The sequence below is a fragment of the Crinia signifera genome, chromosome 9 (genome assembly GCF_055691185.1).
Source record: "Crinia signifera chromosome 9, ASM5569118v1, whole genome shotgun sequence".
Classification (NCBI taxonomy): domain Eukaryota; kingdom Metazoa; phylum Chordata; class Amphibia; order Anura; family Myobatrachidae; genus Crinia; species Crinia signifera.
Window position 1 is genome coordinate 142722591 of NC_139225.1, and position 23135 is coordinate 142745725.

The 23135-nt window shown below is 48.5% G+C and overlaps 1 protein-coding gene and 1 pseudogene across 1 annotated transcript; both read left to right on the top strand.

The window, feature by feature from the left end:
* The first annotated feature begins 1709 nt into the window (after nucleotides 1-1709).
* LOC146036188 (heat shock 70 kDa protein-like) lies at nucleotides 1710-4366 on the top strand. The gene has a single exon (XM_083160042.1). It carries the CDS (start codon nucleotides 2205-2207, stop codon nucleotides 4134-4136), a length of 1932 nt encoding a protein of 643 aa, XP_083016168.1. The 5' UTR covers nucleotides 1710-2204; the 3' UTR covers nucleotides 4137-4366.
* A 13399-nt stretch (nucleotides 4367-17765) lies between these two features.
* Nucleotides 17766-20482, top strand: LOC146036189 (heat shock 70 kDa protein-like; annotated as a pseudogene).
* The last annotated feature ends 2653 nt before the right edge of the window (nucleotides 20483-23135 follow it).

Genomic DNA, 23135 nt, shown 5'->3' on the forward strand with positions numbered 1-23135 from the left:
AGTCCCCCCCCCCCCCCCCCTTACTTCAGGTGCGGGGCCTTGCTGCATTTAGCACACTGTTATATTCTCACTTTATTCCCACTTTGATAGTAAATTATGCACCAATTCGGTCTAAAAAACATGTATCGACGTTTTGAGTGTGGACCATGCCCATGGAGTTGTCCATCTAGTCACTGTCAGACCAGACATTGTCGACCCAGAGACCAGGGATGGCCATTGATGACAACCATCGATGGCGACTGCACCGATGGCCATCCCTACCAGAGACCAGGTGCCCTTTTCCTCATCACCTCTATCAAACTGTCCTGAGGGTCTCCGTGAGATAGCCTGGTGTCTCCTGATGGCTCAGACAGTAACTCTGGACTAAGGACCTTATTCAGGCCCGGTCGCTTGTATACGAATTTGCATGTGAGCTCCATGTGTTTCATATGCACATGTGCTGGGTGTGTGCATCCACGACAGATTGTTCACCAGGTGCACACACCCAACATTGCGGACAATAAGTGGGGGTCAGCAGGCTGGCGTACTCCTCCATGGGAACACCAAGCGTTTCATGGGCGTTCCTATGAAACCTCTGGACGTTCCCATGGAAACCGCCCGGTGCTGTGGGCGCCGGGCAGCTGACATCACCCGATGTCTGCTGTCTGCCCATTTCCTCCTGAATGTGCACGCATATCTGAGAGTCACTTTTGATATGTGTGCACGCACATCTTTTGATGGTCGCCGACCATGAAAACATGTGGAAGTTTCCCCTTGGCCTGTAAATGGATGCATATGTAAAACAGGGATGGGGAAAATTTACTAAGATGGGAGTTCTAGTTCAGATAGGATGTTTCTATGGACGACCAATCAGATTCTCTCTATTCTCTTCTAGAAGGTGCTAAATAAATAAGTATAATCTGATTAGTTGCCCATAGCAACATCCCATCTTAGTAAATATACCCCTATTTCAATCGCTATTCTGGCATGCACAGCCGTACACATACACAGTCATTGTAATTCGATAATCGAATGGAATGCCAATTCACACAACAGAAATCAGATCTGAGTAACCCCATCATTCTAGCAGCCAGTGATGGGCTGTCATGGTAGTTCAGCATCATCTCCCAGCCACCGATGGAATAACACTGATGGCTGAGCTCCATTTTGCCCAGTACTATGCACCGTGGTAAAGACATCGATTACTCAACCGATTGTTTCTGCCCTTGCGCTTGATAGTATCAACAATCGATGGTGGGACAGTCGATGGTTAACACTAGAACTAGACCTGGCATTATACAACATCGATAGCATAATGCTAACATACAGTTAGTACCCTCGTTCAGCATCGACAGGAGAGACAATTATATGGCATCAATAAGCTCATCTAACATGCTGCAACCCCCGAAACTGCTCTGCCGCCACTAACCCAGCTCAGTGATTGCCCGACAGCTCCCTCGCCTCGCTCGGCTCTGACAGAACATTCGCGATGTTTCTCAGGACTACTCGATCTCAGAAGCCGAGAGCGGGAGGGGGCGTGGCCTGTAGCTCCCTAAGCGCTTCCTTTTCCTGCAATGGTCCAGAGATGTCACACACCACGCCCCCTCCTCCCGCGCTGATTGGTTACATCATTCTGACATAAAGCGTCCATGGAGAAACATCGGGAAACTTCCCTCAGACCGATGACAGCCGCCGCCGCTGATTGGTCTGAAATTCTAGCACGCTGGAATCCTCACGAATGTTCTGAGCTAATGCTGCGCGGTGATTGGCTGTTCAACAGAGAACACTCGGGAATGTTCGGGACAGTTGCTGAGCGACGCAAAGAGCATAGTGAGGACCGTGCTGTTATTGGCTGTGAGGGTGGTGACGTCCCAGCGCCTGTGCTGTATATATGTGGGTTGTGTGCCCGGGTAAAGCAGTATCACTGAGCTACAGATCACCGGTTACAGCACCTGCCTGACCTACAGCGCAGCCTGATATCACTGAGCACCAGATCACCGGCTACATCATCTGCCTGACCTACAGCTACTACAGCGCAGCCCATTCCCACTGAGCTTCAGATCACCGGTTACAGCACCTACCACCTGACCTACACCTACTACAGCACAACCTGTTACCCTTGAGCAGAACATCACCGGCTACATCATCTGCCTGAGCCAGCAAAGGAACCACCCAGCCCGGCTACTGCACCACAAGACTCCCCTGATACTGACTAGCAGCATACAATGGCACCAAACGGGGCAGCTATTGGTATTGACCTGGGCACCACCTACTCCTGTGTGGCCATTTTCCAGCATGGCAAGGTGGAGATCATTGCTAATGACCAGGGAAACCGCACCACCCCCAGCTATGTGGCCTTCACTGACACCGAGAGACTGATCGGGGATGCTGCCAAGAACCAGGTGGCGCTCAACCCCCAGAACACAGTGTTTGATGCCAAGCGGCTGATTGGGAGGAAGTTCACTGATGCTGTGGTGCAGTCTGACATGAAGCACTGGCCCTTCCAGGTGGTGAGTGATGGGGGAAAGCCCAAGGTGAAAGTGGAATATAAAGGAGAGAAGACTTTCTCTCCTGAGGAGATCTCCTCTATGGTGCTGCTGAAGATGAAGGAGACCGCTGAGGCGTACCTGGGCCATCCTGTTACCAATGCCGTCATCACCGTGCCAGCTTACTTCAATGACTCTCAGCGACAGGCCACCAAGGATGCTGGTGTAATTGCTGGACTCAATGTACTGAGAATCATAAATGAGCCCACAGCAGCTGCCATTGCATATGGCCTGGACAAGGGAGCACGTGGGGAGCGTAACGTCCTCATCTTTGACCTGGGAGGGGGCACCTTCGATGTCTCCATCCTCACCATCGATGATGGAATCTTTGAAGTTAAAGCTACTGCGGGTGACACTCATCTGGGCGGTGAGGACTTTGATAACCGTATGGTTAATCACTTTGTGGATGAATTCAAACGCAAGCATAAAAAGGACATGAGCCAAAATAAAAGGTCCCTGAGGAGGCTGAGGACAGCCTGCGAGAGAGCTAAGCGTACCCTGTCCTCTAGCACCCAGGCAAGCATTGAGATTGACTCCCTATATGAGGGCATTGATTTCTACACCTCCATCACCAGAGCCCGCTTTGAGGAACTCTGCTCTGACCTCTTCCGTGGTACACTGGAGCCTGTTGAGAAGGCCCTGAGAGACGCCAAGCTAGACAAATCACAAATCAATGAGATTGTCCTAGTGGGTGGTTCCACGCGCATCCCCAAGGTGCAAAAGCTGCTGCAGGACTTCTTCAATGGGCGAGAACTGAACAAGAGCATTAATCCAGATGAAGCTGTGGCCTATGGTGCAGCTGTCCAGGCTGCTATCCTAATGGGAGACAAGTCTGAGAATGTGCAGGACCTGCTCCTGTTAGATGTGGCTCCTCTCTCCCTGGGCTTGGAGACAGCCGGAGGGGTCATGACTGTCCTCATCAAACGTAACACAACCATCCCTACCAAGCAGACTCAGATTTTTACCACCTACTCTGACAACCAGCCGGGTGTCCTCATTCAGGTGTATGAGGGTGAGCGAGCCATGACCAAAGACAACAACTTACTGGGTAAATTTGACCTGAGCGGAATCCCCCCTGCTCCCAGAGGTGTGCCCCAGATTGAGGTGACCTTTGACATAGATGCTAATGGCATACTCAATGTGTCTGCTGTGGACAAGAGCTCTGGCAAACAGAATAAGATCACAATTACTAATGACAAAGGTCGGCTGAGCAAAGAGGACATTGAGAAGATGGTGCAGGAGGCCGAGAGATACAAAGCTGACGATGATGCACAGAGAGAGAAAATTGCTGCCAAAAACTCACTGGAGTCTTATGCCTTCAACATGAAGACCACGGTGGAAGATGAAGCTCTGAAAGGGAAGATCAGAGAGGAGGAGAAGAGGATCATATCTGAGAAGTGTAAGGAGACCATTTCCTGGCTGGAGAACAACCAACTTGCTGAGAAAGAGGAGTATGCCCACCAGCAGAAGGAGCTGGAGAAGGTGTGCCAGCCTATTATAACCAAGCTGTACCAAGGAGGAATGCCAGGTGGTGGTATGCCCGGCTCCAGCTGTGGTGCACAGGCCAGACAAGGTAGCAGCTCAGGGCCCACCATTGAGGAGGTAGATTAATACCTGGGACTTACAGTAAGGTGCAGCTCTGATGGACATGGACTTGCTGCAATGCTGTTTACCTGTGCTGGGTACTTACTGACTGATATCATCACACATGGACTGCAAAGCTCAATACCTGATAATTGGGTTTAACACCAGAAGTGTTATTTATTCTGTACAGTTTCTTGTAGTGTGATTGTTGGTGACACTACTGCAATATGAAATGTTTCTTACTGTATTTTTCTATTTTAATAAAAAAAAACTTAAATTGCTCTGTATTATTCCAAATTAGTATTAATATTCTTATACTCTTTACGTGATTTTTAGATTTAATAAAATGTAGTAATCATGTAATGTAGAGTCCTAAAGCACTGAAATGCAGAAACAGCATGGGCACAGAATAGTATAAATTAGGCATCTCTGTCATTCATGGTAAATATGAGTATACTTTCAGATTATTGGTTCTATGATTAACCCAGGATGTTCCAGAGCGTGCACTGCCAATATTTTTATCAAATAGCCACTAGATGGCGACTTCCACTAACATATGTCAAGATTTTTATTTTGCGATAGAGGGCACAAAAAATAGTAATAAATGGTAAAACAATGAGTAAATACATTATAATTAACAGGTATAAATGTCTAATTGGATATACAGTAATGTGCAACCACACTGAGATGGTGCAGATAACACAGATATCATACAATCACATGTACTATGATAAGTATAACACATTAGTTAAATGCCGGAAAAAATGACGGCTAAAACTGTGGACACACGGTGCAATTTGTACCATGCTATGCAGCATCCGATCCGGATTAAATTACGATGCCTGGTCTAGGGATGGCATCGATGGTGACACTGCAAATAGCTACTCAGGTTGATGAGAGACTTAGCCGAAGCCACAGTGCTGAGGGGGAAGGGACAGGAAGGCCTCATAGGATGGACAGCAGAGGTTGCACATGGATAGTCAGTCCCTGCTCCCCCAGCTCACAACCCATCACTGGGGGGGCCCCGGGCTAAGCCCATAACCTTCTTCAGGTCCTCACAGCCTTCAGCCTCCTTTATTAGCACAGTGACTTCCTGACCTTCCTCTGTGCATCCTCCAACCAGGTCACCAGAGCAAATACAAGACCAGGGCTGGGCAACATCGGCCCTCCAGATGTTAGTGAACTACACATCCCAGGATGTTTTGCATTCGTTTTGCTATGTGGCCATGCTGAAACTGATGCAAGGCATGCTGGGATGTGTAGTTCATCAACATCTGGAGGGCTGGTGTTGCCCAGCCCTGTACAAGACCAAGGGGCTCATCTATCATATTTACAGCCAGAAATGTAGTATCCCCCCAGTGTATCATGGAGGGACCGCAGCAAGAATCTCCAATCCCTGCTGCGATCCCTCCTACACCGCCACAGCCCCATAACCCATAGGTTTCTATGGGGGATGCAATGCTGCCGCATTATCAATATTGGCCAGCATCACAGCAGGTCCCCGGGCTACCGCCATTCTGAGATGGGTGGTAGCATATGGCCTTACAGACCTCACTGCCGGCTGGTGTCAGTGCTAACTGCACAAGTGCAGACCGCCTGGCACCAGTGAAGCAGATCACAGGGACATACGGCCCAGCAATAGGATCATATATTGTAATGCGATCCTGGGGGGTAGATCCAGCCCATATTGCATTGTATATGCAATCCTATAAAAATGGGCCACCAAGATTAAGATGTGCATCAGTGAACAGCTGTACCTGTTAAAGTGACCACTTTAATGTGTATGTATGTATATACAGTACAGTACATTTATTTGCCTTGTATTAAACTTCTTCTTTTTGGTATTGGGTAAAACTTTGGGTAAATTAGTGGACTTGTGTTAAGTTCCAGAGGGGCAGATTTATTAAGCTCGGTGAAGTGATAATGTGGCTGGTACTTTATCACTGGCCAATCAGCTCCTAACTGTGAAGTTACAGGCTTGGTTTGAAAAATAACAGGTAGGAGCTGATTGGCCAGTGATAAAGAACAGACACTTTGGGGGAAATTTACCAATATGAAAAACCTAGTTTTTCGTATTGGTATTTCCCCTACGGCTGCATACGACTGTTTTAGTCGTTTGCAAAGTCGTGTTCCGGAGGGGAAATTACAAAGCAGTCATGTACGACTGCTTTGTAACCCTCCGATGGTGTAACCATTCGTATTAGCGGCCGTATATATGGCCGCTAATACGAATTTTTCTAGCAGTCTACACGGATCAGTCAGATCCGTGCAGGCTGCCGAGTGTAAAAAAAAAAATAGAAAAATAAATAAATATTAAAAAAAAAACGGCGTGGGGTCCCCCCCACAGCTCTAACCAGCACCAGGCTGAAGGAGCCGGGGCCGGTAATTAAAAATCAGGGAACCCGACAAATAGGGGTTCCCCGATTTTTAACAACCAGCCCCAGGCTCCAGGTCCGGGGCTGGTTCCCAAAATACGGGGGACAAAATGACTAGGGGTCCCCCGTATTTTAAGAACTAGCCCCAGGCAAAACCAGCCAGCAGGGTAATGCCACAGCCGGGGGGAGACTTTTTATACAAGTCCCCCCGGCCAAAGCATTCATCCCTACCGACCAGTCAGCCTGGCCAGGGGTCCTGGGGGAGTGGGGACCCCCCCAATGAAGGGGTCCCCCCCCCTCCAGGACTTACCTGACCAGGCTGAAGCCTGGTACTGTCCCCGATGCCCCTGGGCGGTGGGCATCGGGCTGATTATGGTGTAAAAAAAAAGATTAAACTATTGTTTTTTACTGTGGCACTATAAGTGCCAGCAAGCTGGGACTTGGAGAACCACAAGTCCCAGCCTGCTGGGCATTAAAGGGCCCGCTGGCACTTGTAGTTCCACAGTTAAAAAAATAGTACAATAAACACACTGACACAATGAAAATAAAAGTTTAATACATACATTACACACATACTGATACTTACCTTTCTTGATCCCGTAGGTAGCCCTGGTCCTGATGTCCTGTGTCGTCCTCCAGGTCCATGTCGGCTGTCTGCGTCGTCCTCCAGGTCCATGTCGACGGTCCGTGTCGTCCTCCAGGTCCATGGCGGTGTCCGGGTTCGAAGAAATCCATGTTGGAGCTGTGGAAGGAAATCCTACTCACCTGGTCCTGTGCTGAAGAAGTCTTCTCTTGGCCGCCGTAATCCAGGTAATGTTCACAGCTGTCGCCGGTCCCCGCACTGTCCGCATCGCACTGAGGAGAGATGCTGAGATATTTCATACTCGGCGCCTCTCCTCAGGATGAATTCTATTGGCCGCCTAGCGGCCAATCAGGAGCCGACTTTCTCGACTTTCTTGGCTCCTGATTGGCCGCTAGGCGGCCAATAGAATTCATCCTGAGGAGAGGCGCCGAGTATGAAATATCTCAGCATCAGCGCGATGCAGAGACAGCGGGGACCGGCGACAGCTGTGAACATTACCTGGATTACAGCGGACCAAGGAAGACTTCTTCAGCGCAGGACCAGGTGAGTAAAATTTCCTTCCACAGCTCCAACATGGATTTCTTCGTACCCGGACACCGCCATGGACCTGGAGGACGACACGGACCGTCGACATGGACCTGGAGGACGACGCAGACAGCCGACATGGACCTGGAGGATGACACAGGACATCAGGACCAGGGCTACCTACGGGATCAAGAAAGGTAAGTATCAGTATGTGCGTAATGTATGTATTAAACTTTTATTTTCATTGTGTCAGTGTGTTTATTGTACTATTTTTTTTACTGTGGAACTACAAGTGCCAGTGGGCCCTTTAATGCCCAGAAGGCTGGGACTTGTGGTTCTCCAAGTCCCAGCTTGCTGGCACTTTTAGTGCCACAGTAAAAAACAATAGTTTAATCTTTTTTTTTTTACACTTAAATCAGCCCGATGCCCACCGCCCAGGGGCATCGGGGACAGTACCAGGCTTCAGCTTGGTCAGGTAAGTCCTGGAGGGGGGGGGACCCCTTCATTGGGGGGGTCCCCACTCCCCCAGGGCCCCTGGCCAGGCTGACTGGTCGGTAGGGATGAATGCTTTGGCCGGGGGGACTTGTATAAAAAGTCTCCCCCCGGCTGTGGCATTACCCTGCTGGCTGGTTTTGCCTGGGGCTGGTTCTTAAAATACGGGGGACCCCTAGTCATTTTGTCCCCCGTATTTTGGGAACCAGCCCCAGAGCAGGAGCCTGGGGCTGGTTGTTAAAAATCGGGAAACCCCTATTTGTCGGGTTCCCTGATTTTTAATTACCGGCCCCGGCTCCGTCAGCCTGGTGCTGGTTATGGCTGTGGGGGGGACCCCACGCCGTTTTTTTTATTTTATTTTTCTATTTTTTTACACTAAAGCCTGCACGGATCTGACTGATCCATGCAGGCTTAAAGCAAATACGACAGGGAAAGCAAGGTGTATTTTCCTGTCGTATTTGCGTGGGTGTTTTACACCACTTAGCAGCCGTATTATCCATACGGCTGCTTAGTAAATCAGGAATCACCATTCTTTTGAATGGTGATTTCTGTAGTATCCTATCGATGGTGTAGACATTCGTATTTGTAAATACAAATACGAATGTTCCATCTTTAGGAATACGAATTGTTGTCTTTTCGGGATTGTAAATCCCGAAAATACTAATTCGTAAAAAAAAGGTGTATTTCTCCCTACGAATACACCTTTTTTCTACGAATCCATTTTGGTAAATGTCCCCCTTTATCACTTCACCGAGCTTACTAAATCTACCCCACAGTATGACACGTTGTCCAGACTCCTGATGGTCATCCTGTGTGGTTCTCCTCGTTTCTCTTCCCCACAGTGCAGTTTCTATATGACATGGGATTCTTGGTTTTGGTGGCTTTCCCTTTGGTATGCATAATAGCAGTTTGCCACCATTGCCTGGAGGCTTCACTCATAATGTCACTGGCTAATATCATGCACACACCCCGGTTTTTATACTTTACCTGGATGACATCACTTGGCTCTGGCCTACATAAGGAGATCTGCCCCAGATACCACTGCTTGGTTATTACAAGTCGTCCATTACAACTCATGAGGCCAGATCCCCAATTGTAGCCCATGACTATGTTCCTTGGTTCTCCTTTGCATGTTCCACTGCAGTCTTGCCATATACCGACCAGTGGCTTTCCTTTAAAGTTCTCGTCTTCCAAAAGGTACCCAGATTCCAGAAAGTGAAATCCAGTCCAAGGCCAGAATTGTACAAATGCCTGCACCATGCGACCAGATGCATCTACTGCACCATGTATAGGGTGCTATTATTCTTAGTGGAAGTTGGAACCTGATCATTTAGTTGCTAGTTGGCTCCTACCTCCGCATATCTGCAGCAAGTGACACAAGAAAGCTGTCTTTCCTTACCTTCGGACAATGGGGGTTATTCTAGTTCATTCTTTCTGACAAAATCCTTCTTAGATGGACAAAACCATGTGCACTGCGGGTGGGGAAAATGTAAATTGTGCAGAGAGAATTAGATTTGGGTGGGGTTTTTCTTCAAAGTGAGATCTATATTGCAGTGTAAAATAAAGCAGTCAGTATTTTCCCTGCACAGAAACAAAATAACTCACCCAAATCTAATTCTATCTGCACATTTTACATCTGCCCCCCTGCAGTGCACATGGTTTTGTCCATCTAAGAAGGATTTTGTCAGAAAGAATGAACTAGAATAAACCCCAATGAGAGGAATGCATAAGATAAAGCTTGTTAGGGCATTGTAAAAGAACGTCTGCCATCCTAACCATGGTAGATATAAATGTGATACCCAGCCAGTGCTGGGAATGTCAGTGAAGTAAGAATTGTACACCAGGCCATCTCATCACAAACAGCAAGCAGTTTATTTACGTTTCGGACAGGGTTATCACAAAAATAACATTTAAGTCATTGTCCTTCTCCCTCCAGCACAACCTTCGTTTAGATTATATCAGCTTACATCAGTTCAACATTTCCTTTCACTTGTAGCATAAACAATGATGGGACAGCACTATTTTACATACCAGTGCATTCTGGGAACCAGTAGTGAGGCAGCTGCAAACTGGGATTATTTTATTTTTGGTGCGTTCTCCCCCTATTCACTGGGGGCTCTCTGCAATCTATCTAACCGGGATATCTCATTGACACCTGCTGCTAGTGTACTCCTAAAGGTGGGGATTCACCTAGTTCCTATCAATGTTCTTGGCATACTGCTCCATAATTTTGCCTATTTGGCCATGGCCCCAGCACGAGCCCCAGCATGGGCACTCTCTGGGACACTCTCCAACTCCCTGTCCTTTGTCCTAAGACTTCCTGTCTATCACCCTGCATGTCCAAAAAAATTGGAACAGCTGGTTTGGACCAGAACTCCCCCATTCACTGATAAGGATCAAATGGCTTTTAAAACTTTTCAGTATCTTTAAACCTGCCTTTCCAGTATACTACATTATAAATCATAGTTGAGTCATTTTCCTGATTTGCAATGTATAGCTTTTCTTTATGTACTACAGTATGTCCTCCTTGGACTGGCAACACCTTCTCTATTGGCTGGACCCGCCTCCTTGCCAGCTAACTATGGGGCCTATTTATTTACTGCCCGTCCCTGCACTCTGCTTCACCCCGCCCAGGGTCTACCTATGTCTGGTTAGCGCTGACCCCCGTCCGACCAGGTTGACAGCTAAAAATGGTCAACATACCATAGATCGACATTGAAAGTTTTTCAGTTTTTGGTGTCTATGTCAACATGGACACCATATAAGTGTACAGTCCCCCCCCCCCCCCCCCTTACTTCAGGTGCGGGGCCTTGCTGCATTTATATTCTCACTTTATACCCACTTTGATAGTAAATTATGCACCAATTCGGTCTAAAAAACATGTATCGACGTTTTGAGTGTGGACCATGCCCATGGAGTTGTCCATCTAGTCACTGTCAGACCAGACATTGTCGACCCAGAGACCAGGGATGGCCATTGATGACAACCATCGATGGCGACTGCACCGATGGCCATCCCTACCAGAGACCAGGTGCCCTTTTCCTCATCACCTCTATCAAACTGTCCTGAGGGTCTCCGTGAGATAGCCTGGTGTCTTCTGATGGCTCAGACAGTAACTCTGGACTAAGGACCTTATTCAGGCCCGGTCGCTTGTATACGAATTTGCATGTGAGCTCCATGTGTTTCATATGCACATGTGCTGGGTGTGTGCATCCACGACAGATTGTTCACCAGGTGCACACACCCAACATTGCGGACAATAAGTGGGGGTCAGCAGGCTGGCGTACTCCTCCATGGGAACACCAAGCGTTTCATGGGCGTTCCTATGAAACCTCTGGACGTTCCCATGGAAACCGCCCGGTGCTGTGGGCGCCGGGCAGCTGACATCACCCGATGTCTGCTGTCTGCCCATTTCCTCCTGAATGTGCACGCATATCTGAGAGTCACTTTTGATATGTGTGCACGCACATCTTTTGATGGTCGCCGACCATGAAAACATGTGGAAGTTTCCCCTTGGCCTGTAAATGGATGCATATGTAAAACAGGGATGGGGAAAATTTACTAAGATGGGAGTTCTAGTTCAGATAGGATGTTTCTATGGACGACCAATCAGATTCTCTCTATTCTCTTCTAGAAGGTGCTAAATAGGATCTAATTATACTTACGATAATTCCGTTTCTTCCGATCCACTCCATGGCAGCCATTACTCTGGGTTATTTCCTCTTGCTCCTATGTTTAGACAGGTAGATTTGACTCCGCCCACCTTGGGGTATATATCCTCCCCTTCCTCCATACCCTGCAGTCTTTTGAGTGTCTCCTATATAAAGGATAATTACAGGGGGGGAATTCTAGGCTGCCATGGAGTGGATCGGAAGAAACGGAATTATCGTAAGTATAATTAGATCCTTTCTTCCTCACCCTCCATGGCAGCCATTACTCTGGGATGTACCAAAGCAAAACTATAATAAGGGAGGGTCAATGAATAAAACCACACAACTAGATGATGCTCAAGAAGGATATATTAAACATATCACAGTACAGCTTGTTGGAGCACCACCTTCCCAAAGGGGGCGGGAGATACATCCAAATTATAATAATTTGAAAAAGTATGAATGGAAGACCATGTAGCTGCGGCACATATTTCTTTCACTGAGAGCAGCGCTCTGTTGGCCCACGACGTCGAGACTGCCCTAGTTGAGTGTGCCTTTAGCTTCTCAGGAGCTTCCATGTTGTTTTCTCTATAAGCAAACGAGATAGCTTCCCTGATCCATCGGGCTATCGTTCCTTTAGAGGCTGCTTCTCCTTTCCTCAGTCCCGAGTGGAGAATGAAGAGTTGTTTCACCTTCCGAAATTCACTTACTCTCAGGAGATAGACTGAGATTGCTCTGTGAACATCTAATTTATGTAATCTTTCTTCTTCAACATCCTTTGGATTTGGAAAGAAAGTTGGCAAAATCACTTCCTGATTCAAGTGAAACCCTGAGACTACTTTTGGTAAGAAACCAGGATTTGTTCTTAACACTATCTTGTCAGGAAAGATATTTAGGTACGGTTGCTCTGACCACAGTGCCTGAAGTTCGCTCACTCTCCTGGCAGAGGTGATGGCTGTTAGGAAGATGACCTTCCAGGTAACATACTTTAAGGGTACTTGATCCAATGGTTCGAAGGGAGCAGACATAAGAACATTCAGAACTAGATTCAGGTCCCATGGAGCCAAGGGTTCCTTAAGTCTTGGACGTTCTCTCTTCAATGCTTGTACGAATTGTTTGATGAGAGGATCATCTGATAGTCTCCTATCCAGGAGGACAGACAGAGCGGAAATCTGAACTCTTAGAGTAGAGGCTGCTAGCCCTAGCACAAAGCCCTCATAGAGGAATTGTAGCACACAAGGTGTTCCAAACCTAATATCTTCAGGGTACGACTGAGCCCAGGACAGAAATTTCTTCCAGACCTTGTGGTATATTTTTGAAGAAACTGCCTTCCTTGCCTTCAACAGAAAGCCTGCCACCTGCTCTGACACCCCTTTCTCTGTCAGAATCGCCCGCTCAACATCCAGGCAGTTAATTTCAGTGTTTTGATGTCTGGATGGAGTAGTGGACCCTGATGCAGTAGATCGGGGATCATTGGCAGAGTCCACGGCCCCTGCACCACCATCCTGAGGACAGTTGGGAACCAACTCCGCCGGGGCCAGTAGGGGAGAATGATCACCACTGTGGCCTGTTCCTGCCGTATCTTCTTCAGGATGCGAGAGATCATCGGGAATGGGGGGAACACATAGGCGAGTTTGAACTCCCACTTTAGGGCGAACACATCGACTCCTTCTGACCCTGGGAGATGGTACCTTGAGAAGAAGCGTTGGACCTTCCTGTTTAGGTGTGTCGCCATAAGGTCTATTTGAGGGACCCCGAATCTTCGTGTTATTTCGTTGAACACCTGCTGATTTAACTCCCATTCCCCTGGCCGAACTTGTTCCCTGCTGAGGAAGTCTGCCAGCGTATTGTCTTCTCCAGGAACATGCAGAGCTGTTAGTGACAGCAGATTTGACTCTGCCCACGGTAGTATCTTTGTGACTTCTTCTAACAGGGCCTGACTTTTGGTGCCGCCCTGTCTGTTGACATATGCCACTACAGAGGTGTTGTCTGACAGTATTCTTAGATGGCTGTGCTTTACTTGATCCTGAAAGTGACGCACTGCATTTACTACCGCTCGCATTTCTCTTTGCGTCTGTGGTCAGTGTCACGTAGTGAGGCTGAGATAGTGGAGTGCTTCTGTGCTTCAGGAATGGACTTTGCCACCACACCAGAGAATCTCTTGCACCTTGACTTAAATTTACATTGGTATTTAGGTCTGAATGCACTCTCCTGAGAACCAGAGCTTCCGCCTGCAGAGTCCTCATCCGCCATCTTGCCCACGGAATTATGTCGATGGTGGAAGACATCATCCCTAGAAGGCGAAGAACTAGACGCAGAGATGACTTCGTCTGATTCTGAACTAATGCAGCTAACTCCTGGATCTTGACGCACCTCTCTTGCGACAGAGAAATCGTGTACTGGGTAGTATCTATCATCACCCCCAGGAACTGCAGTTTCTGGCAGGGCTTGAGATGGCTCTTGTCTCGATTGACCAACCAGCCGTGTGACTGTAGAATCTCTATCGCTGTTTGGACTGCTAGTTCCACTTCTATCTCCGATCTCCCGCAGATTAGGAGATCGTCCAGATAGGACCACATGGCTATCCCCTGTAACCTTATGTAGGCTACAAGACTCACTATGATCTTTGTGAAGATCCTTGGAGAGGATGAAAGGCCAAAGGGGAGGCATGTGAACTGCAGGTGTTGCTTTAACACGTGAAGCCTGAGAAACTTTCTGTACTTTGGGTGAATGGGTACATGAAAGTAAGCATCTTTCAGATCCACCGATGCCATGAAATCTGCTTGTTTTATGCCTTGTACTATGGACTTCAGGGTTTCCATCTGAAACTTTTTGTCCACAATGTATCTGTTTAAGTCTCTGAGGTCTAATATTGTCCGAAACGCCCCTGATGGCTTCCGAACCAAAAACATTTTTGAGTAAAAGCCGGCCCCTTTCTCTCCGCAGGGAACTGGTTCTACTGCTCTGGATTTTAACAGATCCTTGATTATTTGTCTCAAGGCCTGTATCTCCTCTGAATCTGTGGGAATTCTTGACTTCAGAAATCTTTTGTTTATTGGAACCTGCTTGAACTCCAGCCTGTATCCAAATTTTAGCACTGAGAGGACCCATCTGTCCTGTACTGATTTTTCCCACTGGTGGACGAACTTCAACAGTCTTCCTCCCACTGGGATGGACTCTCCCACATGTTCGCTGTCAGAATTTCTTGAACCCCCTTCTGGAGGCCTGACGAAAGGACTGCCTTGTAGATCCAGAGAATCTACCGTACTGTCTACCAGGCTTATAGGCCCTGGCTTCCTTGAACTGGTCTCTAGAGGACTGACTCTGATATCTCTGCTTCTTATCCTGTGGCAATCTAGCCGATTTACCACAGGTCATACGTTGGATAATTGAGTCCAACTTACTTCCAAATAATAGTGACCCCTCATAGGGAAGAGAGGCTAGCCTATTTTTTGAACCTGCATCTGCGGACCAGCTGCGCAGCCATACTGCCCGCCTTGCTGCCACACCCGCTGCCATAGACTTAGCAGCGTATTCTACTACATCCAGGGATGCTTCACACAGAAAATCAATGGCCTTCATCATGACAGTCAGGCTTCTTTGCAGATACTGTCTTGACACATTGTCTTCAATATCAGTGGCCAAGGACGAGCCCCACGCTCTTAAGGCCCTGGAAGTTGACGCCATAGCCACTCCAGCTTTTAAGGATACTGCTGAGGCGCCATGCACTTTCTTCAGTGCCCCCTCAGCTTTTTTATCCATACTATCCTTGAGACTAGCACCATCCTCCAGAAGGATTGTAGTCTTTGACACCACTTCGGCCACTGCCGCATCAACCTTAGGGACAGTACAGAATTTTTCAAATGCTTCATCCTTAATTGGGAACATCCGTTCCAATCTCTTAAAGTTACTCGACTTCCTGTCCACCTTCTGGAACTGACCAACCATTAGGTCCATAAGCACTTTATGCACCGGAAAGTTTCTGGTTTTGACAACCCTGTCTTCAAACAGAACATCACGGACCTCCTCCTTATCCTTAATGTCCATAACCTTGTAAACATACTTTAGGAGATTATCCACCAAATCAGGATGGTATGATCTCTCTTTCTCAGTAATCTCTCCAGATTCATCACCAGTATCATCATCTGTATCCTGAACCAACAACAAGGAATCTGTATCATCATCATCACCAGCACAGTCTAGGCTGACTTGGGATCTATTTCTTTAAGTCCCCTGCATATCCTTTAACTCATCCTTAGTAACAAAGGATTTCTTCATCCAGTCCATTAACTGGAGCATGGTTAAAGACTGTGCCTCTGCTGGCTGCCTGCAGCCTTTGCATACATGGACATCCTTTTCAGGAGGGAACTCCTTGTCACACAGCATACAATTACTGGACAAATGCTTGGATTTAGCCTTCTTCTTTCCAGAAGCTTTAGACACACTAGGATCAGACAGATACAAAGCCTATCACTTAACTGCCCTAAACTATGCACAGCATGTAGTAATACAAGTGCCTCACTGAGGGCTTACCTCTCCATGGCAGTTTCAGCTTCAGGGGGGGTAGAAACGCTTACAGGATCCATCTGCAGACTTCACACTTCAATCAGCATACAAGCTTCAGATAGTGTGTGAGATCCAGCGTTTTTGAATCCAGCGCCAGTCACCTGCGCATGCGCAGAAGCGACTTCCGGACGCCAGCCGCGTCACTTCCGCCTTGCGTTCCAGCCCCAGAGCGCTACTTCCTGGTTTTGCGTTCCAGACGCTCGGGGCACAGTCCAGCACACTGCTTCCGCCCACCTCCAGCCAGAAGCGCTGAGCTGCTTGATCCCAACGCTGTACCAGCAAAGACTTAGCATGGAGGGGCAAATAAAGTGGATGCCACAGGCACAGCCTGATATCTGGCAGCAGTTCCAGGCACACAGCGCAGGACGCAGCCTGATGAGTGCCTCTTCCCCCGGGGAGCCACCCCGCAGCCTGGCCACGCAGGGACAATAGCTGCAGCAAACGAGGTAAGCCAGGCACAAAATAAAAAACCTATCTACCTATCCTAAAACTTTGAGACAGGAAAAAGACTGCAGGGTATGGAGGAAGGGGAGGATATATACCCCAAGGTGGGCGGAGTCAAATCTACCTGTCTAAACATAGGAGCAAGAGGAAATAACCCAGAGTAATGGCTGCCATGGAGGGTGAGGAAGAAAAATAAGTATAATCTGATTAGTTGCCCATAGCAACATCCCATCTTAGTAAATATACCCCTATTTCAATCGCTATTCTGGCATGCACAGCCGTACACATACACAGTCATTGTAATTCGATAATCGAATGGAATGCCAATTCACACAACAGAAATCAGATCTGAGTAACCCCATCATTCTAGCAGCCAGTGATGGGCTGTCATGGTAGTTCAGCATCATCTCCCAGCCACCGATGGTATAACACTGATGGCTGAGCTCCATTTTGCCCAGTACTATATGCACCGTGGTAAAGACATCGATTACTCAACCGATTGTTTCTGCCCTTGCGCTTGATAGTATCAACAATCGATGGTGGGACAGTCGATGGTTAACACTAGAACTAGACCTGGCATTATACAACATCGATAGCACAATGCTAACATACAGTTAGTACCCTCGTTCAGCATCGACAGCCTGCCGCAAAAGGAGAGACAATTATATGGCATCAATAAGCTCATCTAACATGCTGCAACCCCCGAAACTGCTCTGCCGCCACTAACCCAGCTCAGTGATTGCCCGACAGCTCCCTCGCCTCGCTCGGCTCTGACAGAACATTCGCGATGTTTCTCAGGACTACTCGATCTCAGAAGCCGAGAGCGGGAGGGGGCGTGGCCTGTAGCACCCTAAGCGCTTCCTTTTCCTGCAATGTTCCAGAGATGTCACACAACACGCCCCCTCCTCCCGCGCTGATTGGTTACATCATTCTGACATAAGCGTCCATGGAGAAACATCGGGAAACTTCCCTCAGACCGATGACAGCCGCCGCCGCTGATTGGTCTAAAATTCTAGCACGCTGGAATCCTCGCGAATGTTCTGACCTAATGCTGCGCGGTGATTGGCTGTTCAACGGAGAACACTCGGGAATGTTCGGGACAGTTGCTGAGCGACGCAAATAGCATAGTGAGGACCGTGCTGTTATTGGCTGTGAGGGTGGTGACGTCCCAGCGCCTGTGCTGTATATTTGTGGGTTGTGTGCCCGGGTAAAGCAGTATCACTGAGCTACAGATCACCGGTTACAGCACTTGCCTGACCTACAGCGCAGCCTGATATCACTGAGCAGTGAGCACCAGATCACCGGCTACATCATCTGCCTGACCTACAGCTACTACAGCGCAGCCCATTCCCACTGAGCTTCAGATCAACGGTTACAGCACCTACCACCTGACCTACAGCTACTACAGCACAACCTGTTACCCTTGAGCAGAACATCATCTGCCTGAGCCAGCAAAGGAACCACCCAGCCCGGCTACTGCACCACAAGACTCCCCTGATACTGACTAGCAGCATACAATGGCACCAAACGGGGCAGCTATTGGTATTGACCTGGGCACCACCTACTCCTGTGTGGCCATTTTCCAGCATGGCAAGGTGGAGATCATTGCTAATGACCAGGGAAACCGCACCACCCCCAGCTATGTGGCCTTCACTGACACCGAGAGACTGATCGGGGATGCTGCCAAGAACCAGGTGGCGCTCAACCCCCAGAACACAGTGTTTGATGCCAAGCGGCTGATTGGGAGGAAGTTCACTGATGCTGTGGTGCAGTCTGACATGAAGCACTGGCCCTTCCAGGTGGTGAGTGATGGGGGAAAGCCCAAGGTGAAAGTGGAATATAAAGGAGAGGAGAAGACATTCTCCCCTGAGGAGATCTCCTCTATGGTGCTGCTGAAGATGAAGGAGACCGCTGAGGCGTACCTGGGCCATCCTGTTACCAATGCCGTCATCACCGTGCCAGCTTACTTCAATGACTCTCAGCGACAGGCCACCAAGGATGCTGGTGTAATTGCTGGACTCAATGTACTGAGAATCATCAATGAGCCCACAGCAGCGGCCATTGCATATGGCCTGGACAAGGGAGCACGTGGGGAGCGTAACGTCCTCATCTTTGACCTGGGAGGGGGCACCTTCGATGTCTCCATCCTCACCATCGATGATGGAATCTTTGAAGTTAAAGCTACTGCGGGTGACACTCATCTGGGCGGTGAGGACTTTGATAACCGTATGGTTAATCACTTTGTGGATGAATTCAAACGCAAGCATAAAAAGGACATGAGCCAAAATAAAAGGGCCCTGAGGAGGCTGAGGACAGCCTGCGAGAGAGCTAAGCGTACCCTGTCCTCTAGCACCCAGGCAAGCATTGAGATTGACTCCCTATATGAGGGCATTGATTTCTACACCTCCATCACCAGAGCCCGCTTTGAGGAACTCTGCTCTGACCTCTTCCGTGGTACACTGGAGCCTGTTTAGAAGGCCCTGAGAGACGCCAAGCTAGACAAATCACAAATCAATGAGATTGTCCTAGTGGGTGGTTCCACGCGCATCCCCAAGGTGCAAAAGCTGCTGCAGGACTTCTTCAATGGGCGAGAACTGAACAAGAGCATTAATCCAGATGAAGCTGTGGCCTATGGTGCAGCTGTCCAGGCTGCTATCCTAATGGGAGACAAGTCTGAGAATGTGCAGGACCTGCTCCTGTTAGATGTGGCTCCTCTCTCCCTGGGCTTGGAGACAGCCGGAGGGGTCATGACTGTCCTCATCAAACGTAACACAACCATCCCTACCAAGCAGACTCAGATTTTTACCACCTACTCTGACAACCAGCCAGGTGTCCTCATTCAGGTGTATGAGGGTGAGCGAGCCATGACCAAAGACAACAACTTACTGGGTAAATTTGACCTGAGCGGAATCCCCCCTGCTCCCAGAGGTGTGCCCCAGATTGAGGTGACCTTTGACATAGATGCTAATGGCATACTCAATGTGTCCGCTGTGGACAAGAGCTCTGGCAAACAGAATAAGATCACCATTACTAATGACAAAGGTCGGCTGAGCAAAGAGGACATTGAGAAGATGGTGCAGGAGGCCGAGAGATACAAAGTTGACGATGATGCACAGAGAGAGAAAATTGCTGCCAAAAACTCACTGGAGTCTTATGCCTTCAACATGAAGACCACGGTGGAAGATGAAGCTCTGAAAGGGAAGATCAGTGAGGAGGAGAAGAGGATCATATCTGAGAAGTGTAAGGAGACCATTTCCTGGCTGGAAAACAACCAACTTGCTGAGAAAGAGGAGTATGCCCACCAGCAGAAGGAGTTGGAGAAGGTGTGCCAGCCCATTATAACCAAGCTGTACCAAGGAGGAATGCCAGGTGGTGGTATGCCCGGCTCCAGCTGTGGTGCACAGGCCAGACAAGGTAACAGCTCAGGGCCCACCATTGAGGAGGTAGATTAATACCTGGGACTTACAGTAAGGTGCAGCTCTGATGGACATGGACTTGCTGCAATGCTGTTTACCTGTGCTGGGTACTTACTGACTGCTTTCATCACACATGGACTGCAAAGCTCAATACCTGATAATTGGGTTTAACACCGAAGTGTTTGCAAGGAAACATTAGAAATGTTATTTATTCTGTACAATTATATGTTTTAGTGTAATTGTTGGTGACCCTACTGCAAAATGAAATGTTTCTTACTGTATTTTTCATGTTTTTTCTATTTTAATAAAAAAAAAAAACTTAAATTGCTCTGTATTGTTTCAAATTAGTATTAATATTCTTATACTCTAAGTGATTTTTAGATTTAAGAAAATGTGAAATTTAGAGTCCTAAAGCACTGAAATGCCGAACCAGCATGGGCACAGAATAGGCATCTCTGTCATTCACGGTAAATAAAAATATTAGTATACCGGTACTTTCAGATTATTATTGGTGCTTTGATTAACCCTGAACGTTAGTGTGCACTACCAGTATTTTTATCAAATAGCCACTAGATGGCGTCTCCCACTAACAAATGTCAAGATTTTTATTTTGTGAAAGAGGACGCAAAAAATAGTAATAAATGTGTATATGGTAAAGCAATGATTAAATACATTATAATTAACAGGTATGAAATGGGCAAATAATGTCACATTGGATACACTGTAATGTGCAACCACACTGAGATGATGCAGATAACACAGGTATCATACAATCACATGTACTATGATAAGTATAACACACTAGGTGATTCATCGCGCCCTACGGGCGCTCTTCACCCCTCTAAAATGAGAGCACACTGTGATGCTAATGACACATTATGCCGCACACCTTGATGCCCATTACACCCCATACTGTGATGGCAATTACCCAATGCTGCCCACACCGTAATGCCCATTACGCCCCATACCATGATGCCCATTACACCGCACAATGTGATGTCCACAGTGCCAGATATGCCCCCACAGTGCCAGATATTCCGCCACAGTGCCAAATACACATATGCCTCCACAGTGGCAGATATGCCCCCACAGTGCCAGAGACACATATGCCCCCACAGTGCCAGAGACACATATGGCCCCACAGTGCCAGACACATATGCCCCCACAGTGCCAGATACACATATGCCCCCACAGTGCCAGATATGTCCCCACAGTGGCAGACACATATTCCCCCACAGTGCCAGATATTCCCCCACAGTGCCAGAGACACATATGCCCCCACAGTGCCAGACACATTTATTTATTTATTAACAGTTTCTTATATAGCGCACACATATTCCGCAGCGCTGTACAGAGTATAGTTAAACATTCACATCATATGCCCCCACAGTGCCAGATATGCCCCCACAGTGGCAGATATTACTGGGGGGAGGGGGGTAAATATGCCCCCACAGTGATAGATATTGCTGGGGGGAGCGTGGAGTGCCAGATATGCCCCCACAGTGGCAGATATTGCTGGGGGGAGGAGATATGCCCCCACAGTGCTAGATATTGCTGGGGAGAGCGTGGAGGGGGCGCTTACCCAGTCCCTGTCTGCGTCCCGCGCTGGACCTCCTCCAGCCCTCCTGCGCTGGCCGCGGCTTTGAGAACACGGACGCGGCTACAGGAAAATGGCCGCCGGCCTCCTGCACTGAGTACATGTCCTCAGTGCAGGGGGCCAGTGGCCATTTTCCTTTAGCGGCCGTGTTCTGCTTCTGGAAGCCGCGGCCAGCGCAGGAGGTCCAGTGCGGGCCGCAGACAGGGGCTGGGTAAGCGTGCCGGGGGCATATGGCACCCGGCCCAGCCCGACATTGGTCCGCGCCCTGGAGTAGGCGCTGCCGGAGTGTGCTCTGCCCGCGCCTGCCCCGCCCCCCGGCCTGCTCCCGTTGGCTTATTGGTCCTGACGCACTTCTTTCCATGACATCGTGCTGTATGGCTATTTGGCTACATGTGTCAGCTGGGAGGGGGTGTGTGACCCCGCCCAGCGATACGGACACAGTGTCTGCATGATTGACACATGTAGCCAAATATATAAGAGATTAGTTACATGCCCGTAATAATGATGGCTGAAGCTGTGGACACACGGTGCAATTCGTACCGTGCTATGCAGCATCCAATCCGGATTTGATCACTATGCTTGGCCTAGGGATGGCATCGATGGCGATACTGCAACCAGCCATCGATGTTCATAAACTATGTGATGGATAACCGTTGTTAGTTTTAGCTATCGATGGTCTTCCATTGTCTTTGACTGAATGGTCTGTGGGCTGATCAGATCGTCGGGGCAGGGCTATGCTACGTGTTAAGACACCTTGGTGGGAAATAATCGGTTTTCCTGTGCCATCGATGTAGGGAAATCATCTGGCTCTCTTACATCGATGGCAAAAGTATTCCGCACTGGCCATAAACCATCAATGATTTCAAATCGTCGATGACCATCTCTAGCATGGCCCCATGGCATTGGAATCGAATGTAGAAATAGACTGTGCAGCATAATCTATTTCTATTATCTCAGAACGAGGGCCATGATGCTCAATGCAGCATGGCCCCCGCTCCCCCAGCCATCCCTCCCTCCCTGTTAGCTGATGCTGGAACCCTGCAGGGTCCCAGTGGCTGTCGATGTTGGCCCATGTGTTCACAGCTTTAGTTCCTATCTGCTTCTACCTCAAATCTCTCTCCTTACAGCTCCCTCTGTCCATAGCCTGGAAGTTTGAAATAAAGATGGTCATCGATAAGCCAAAAAACTGCCCCCCCACTGCAGGACACAGACAGCCCTGGGCCGGGCACGGAACATCACCGAAAACCGGGACGTTTCCACGATATGCGGGACAGTTGGGAGGTATGCAAATGGAGTACTCCGAAGTGTGGCGAGCGGACACGGATTACTTGACATGTATTCCACGGCCCCTCGCCACGCTTCGGGCTCAGTGAATACA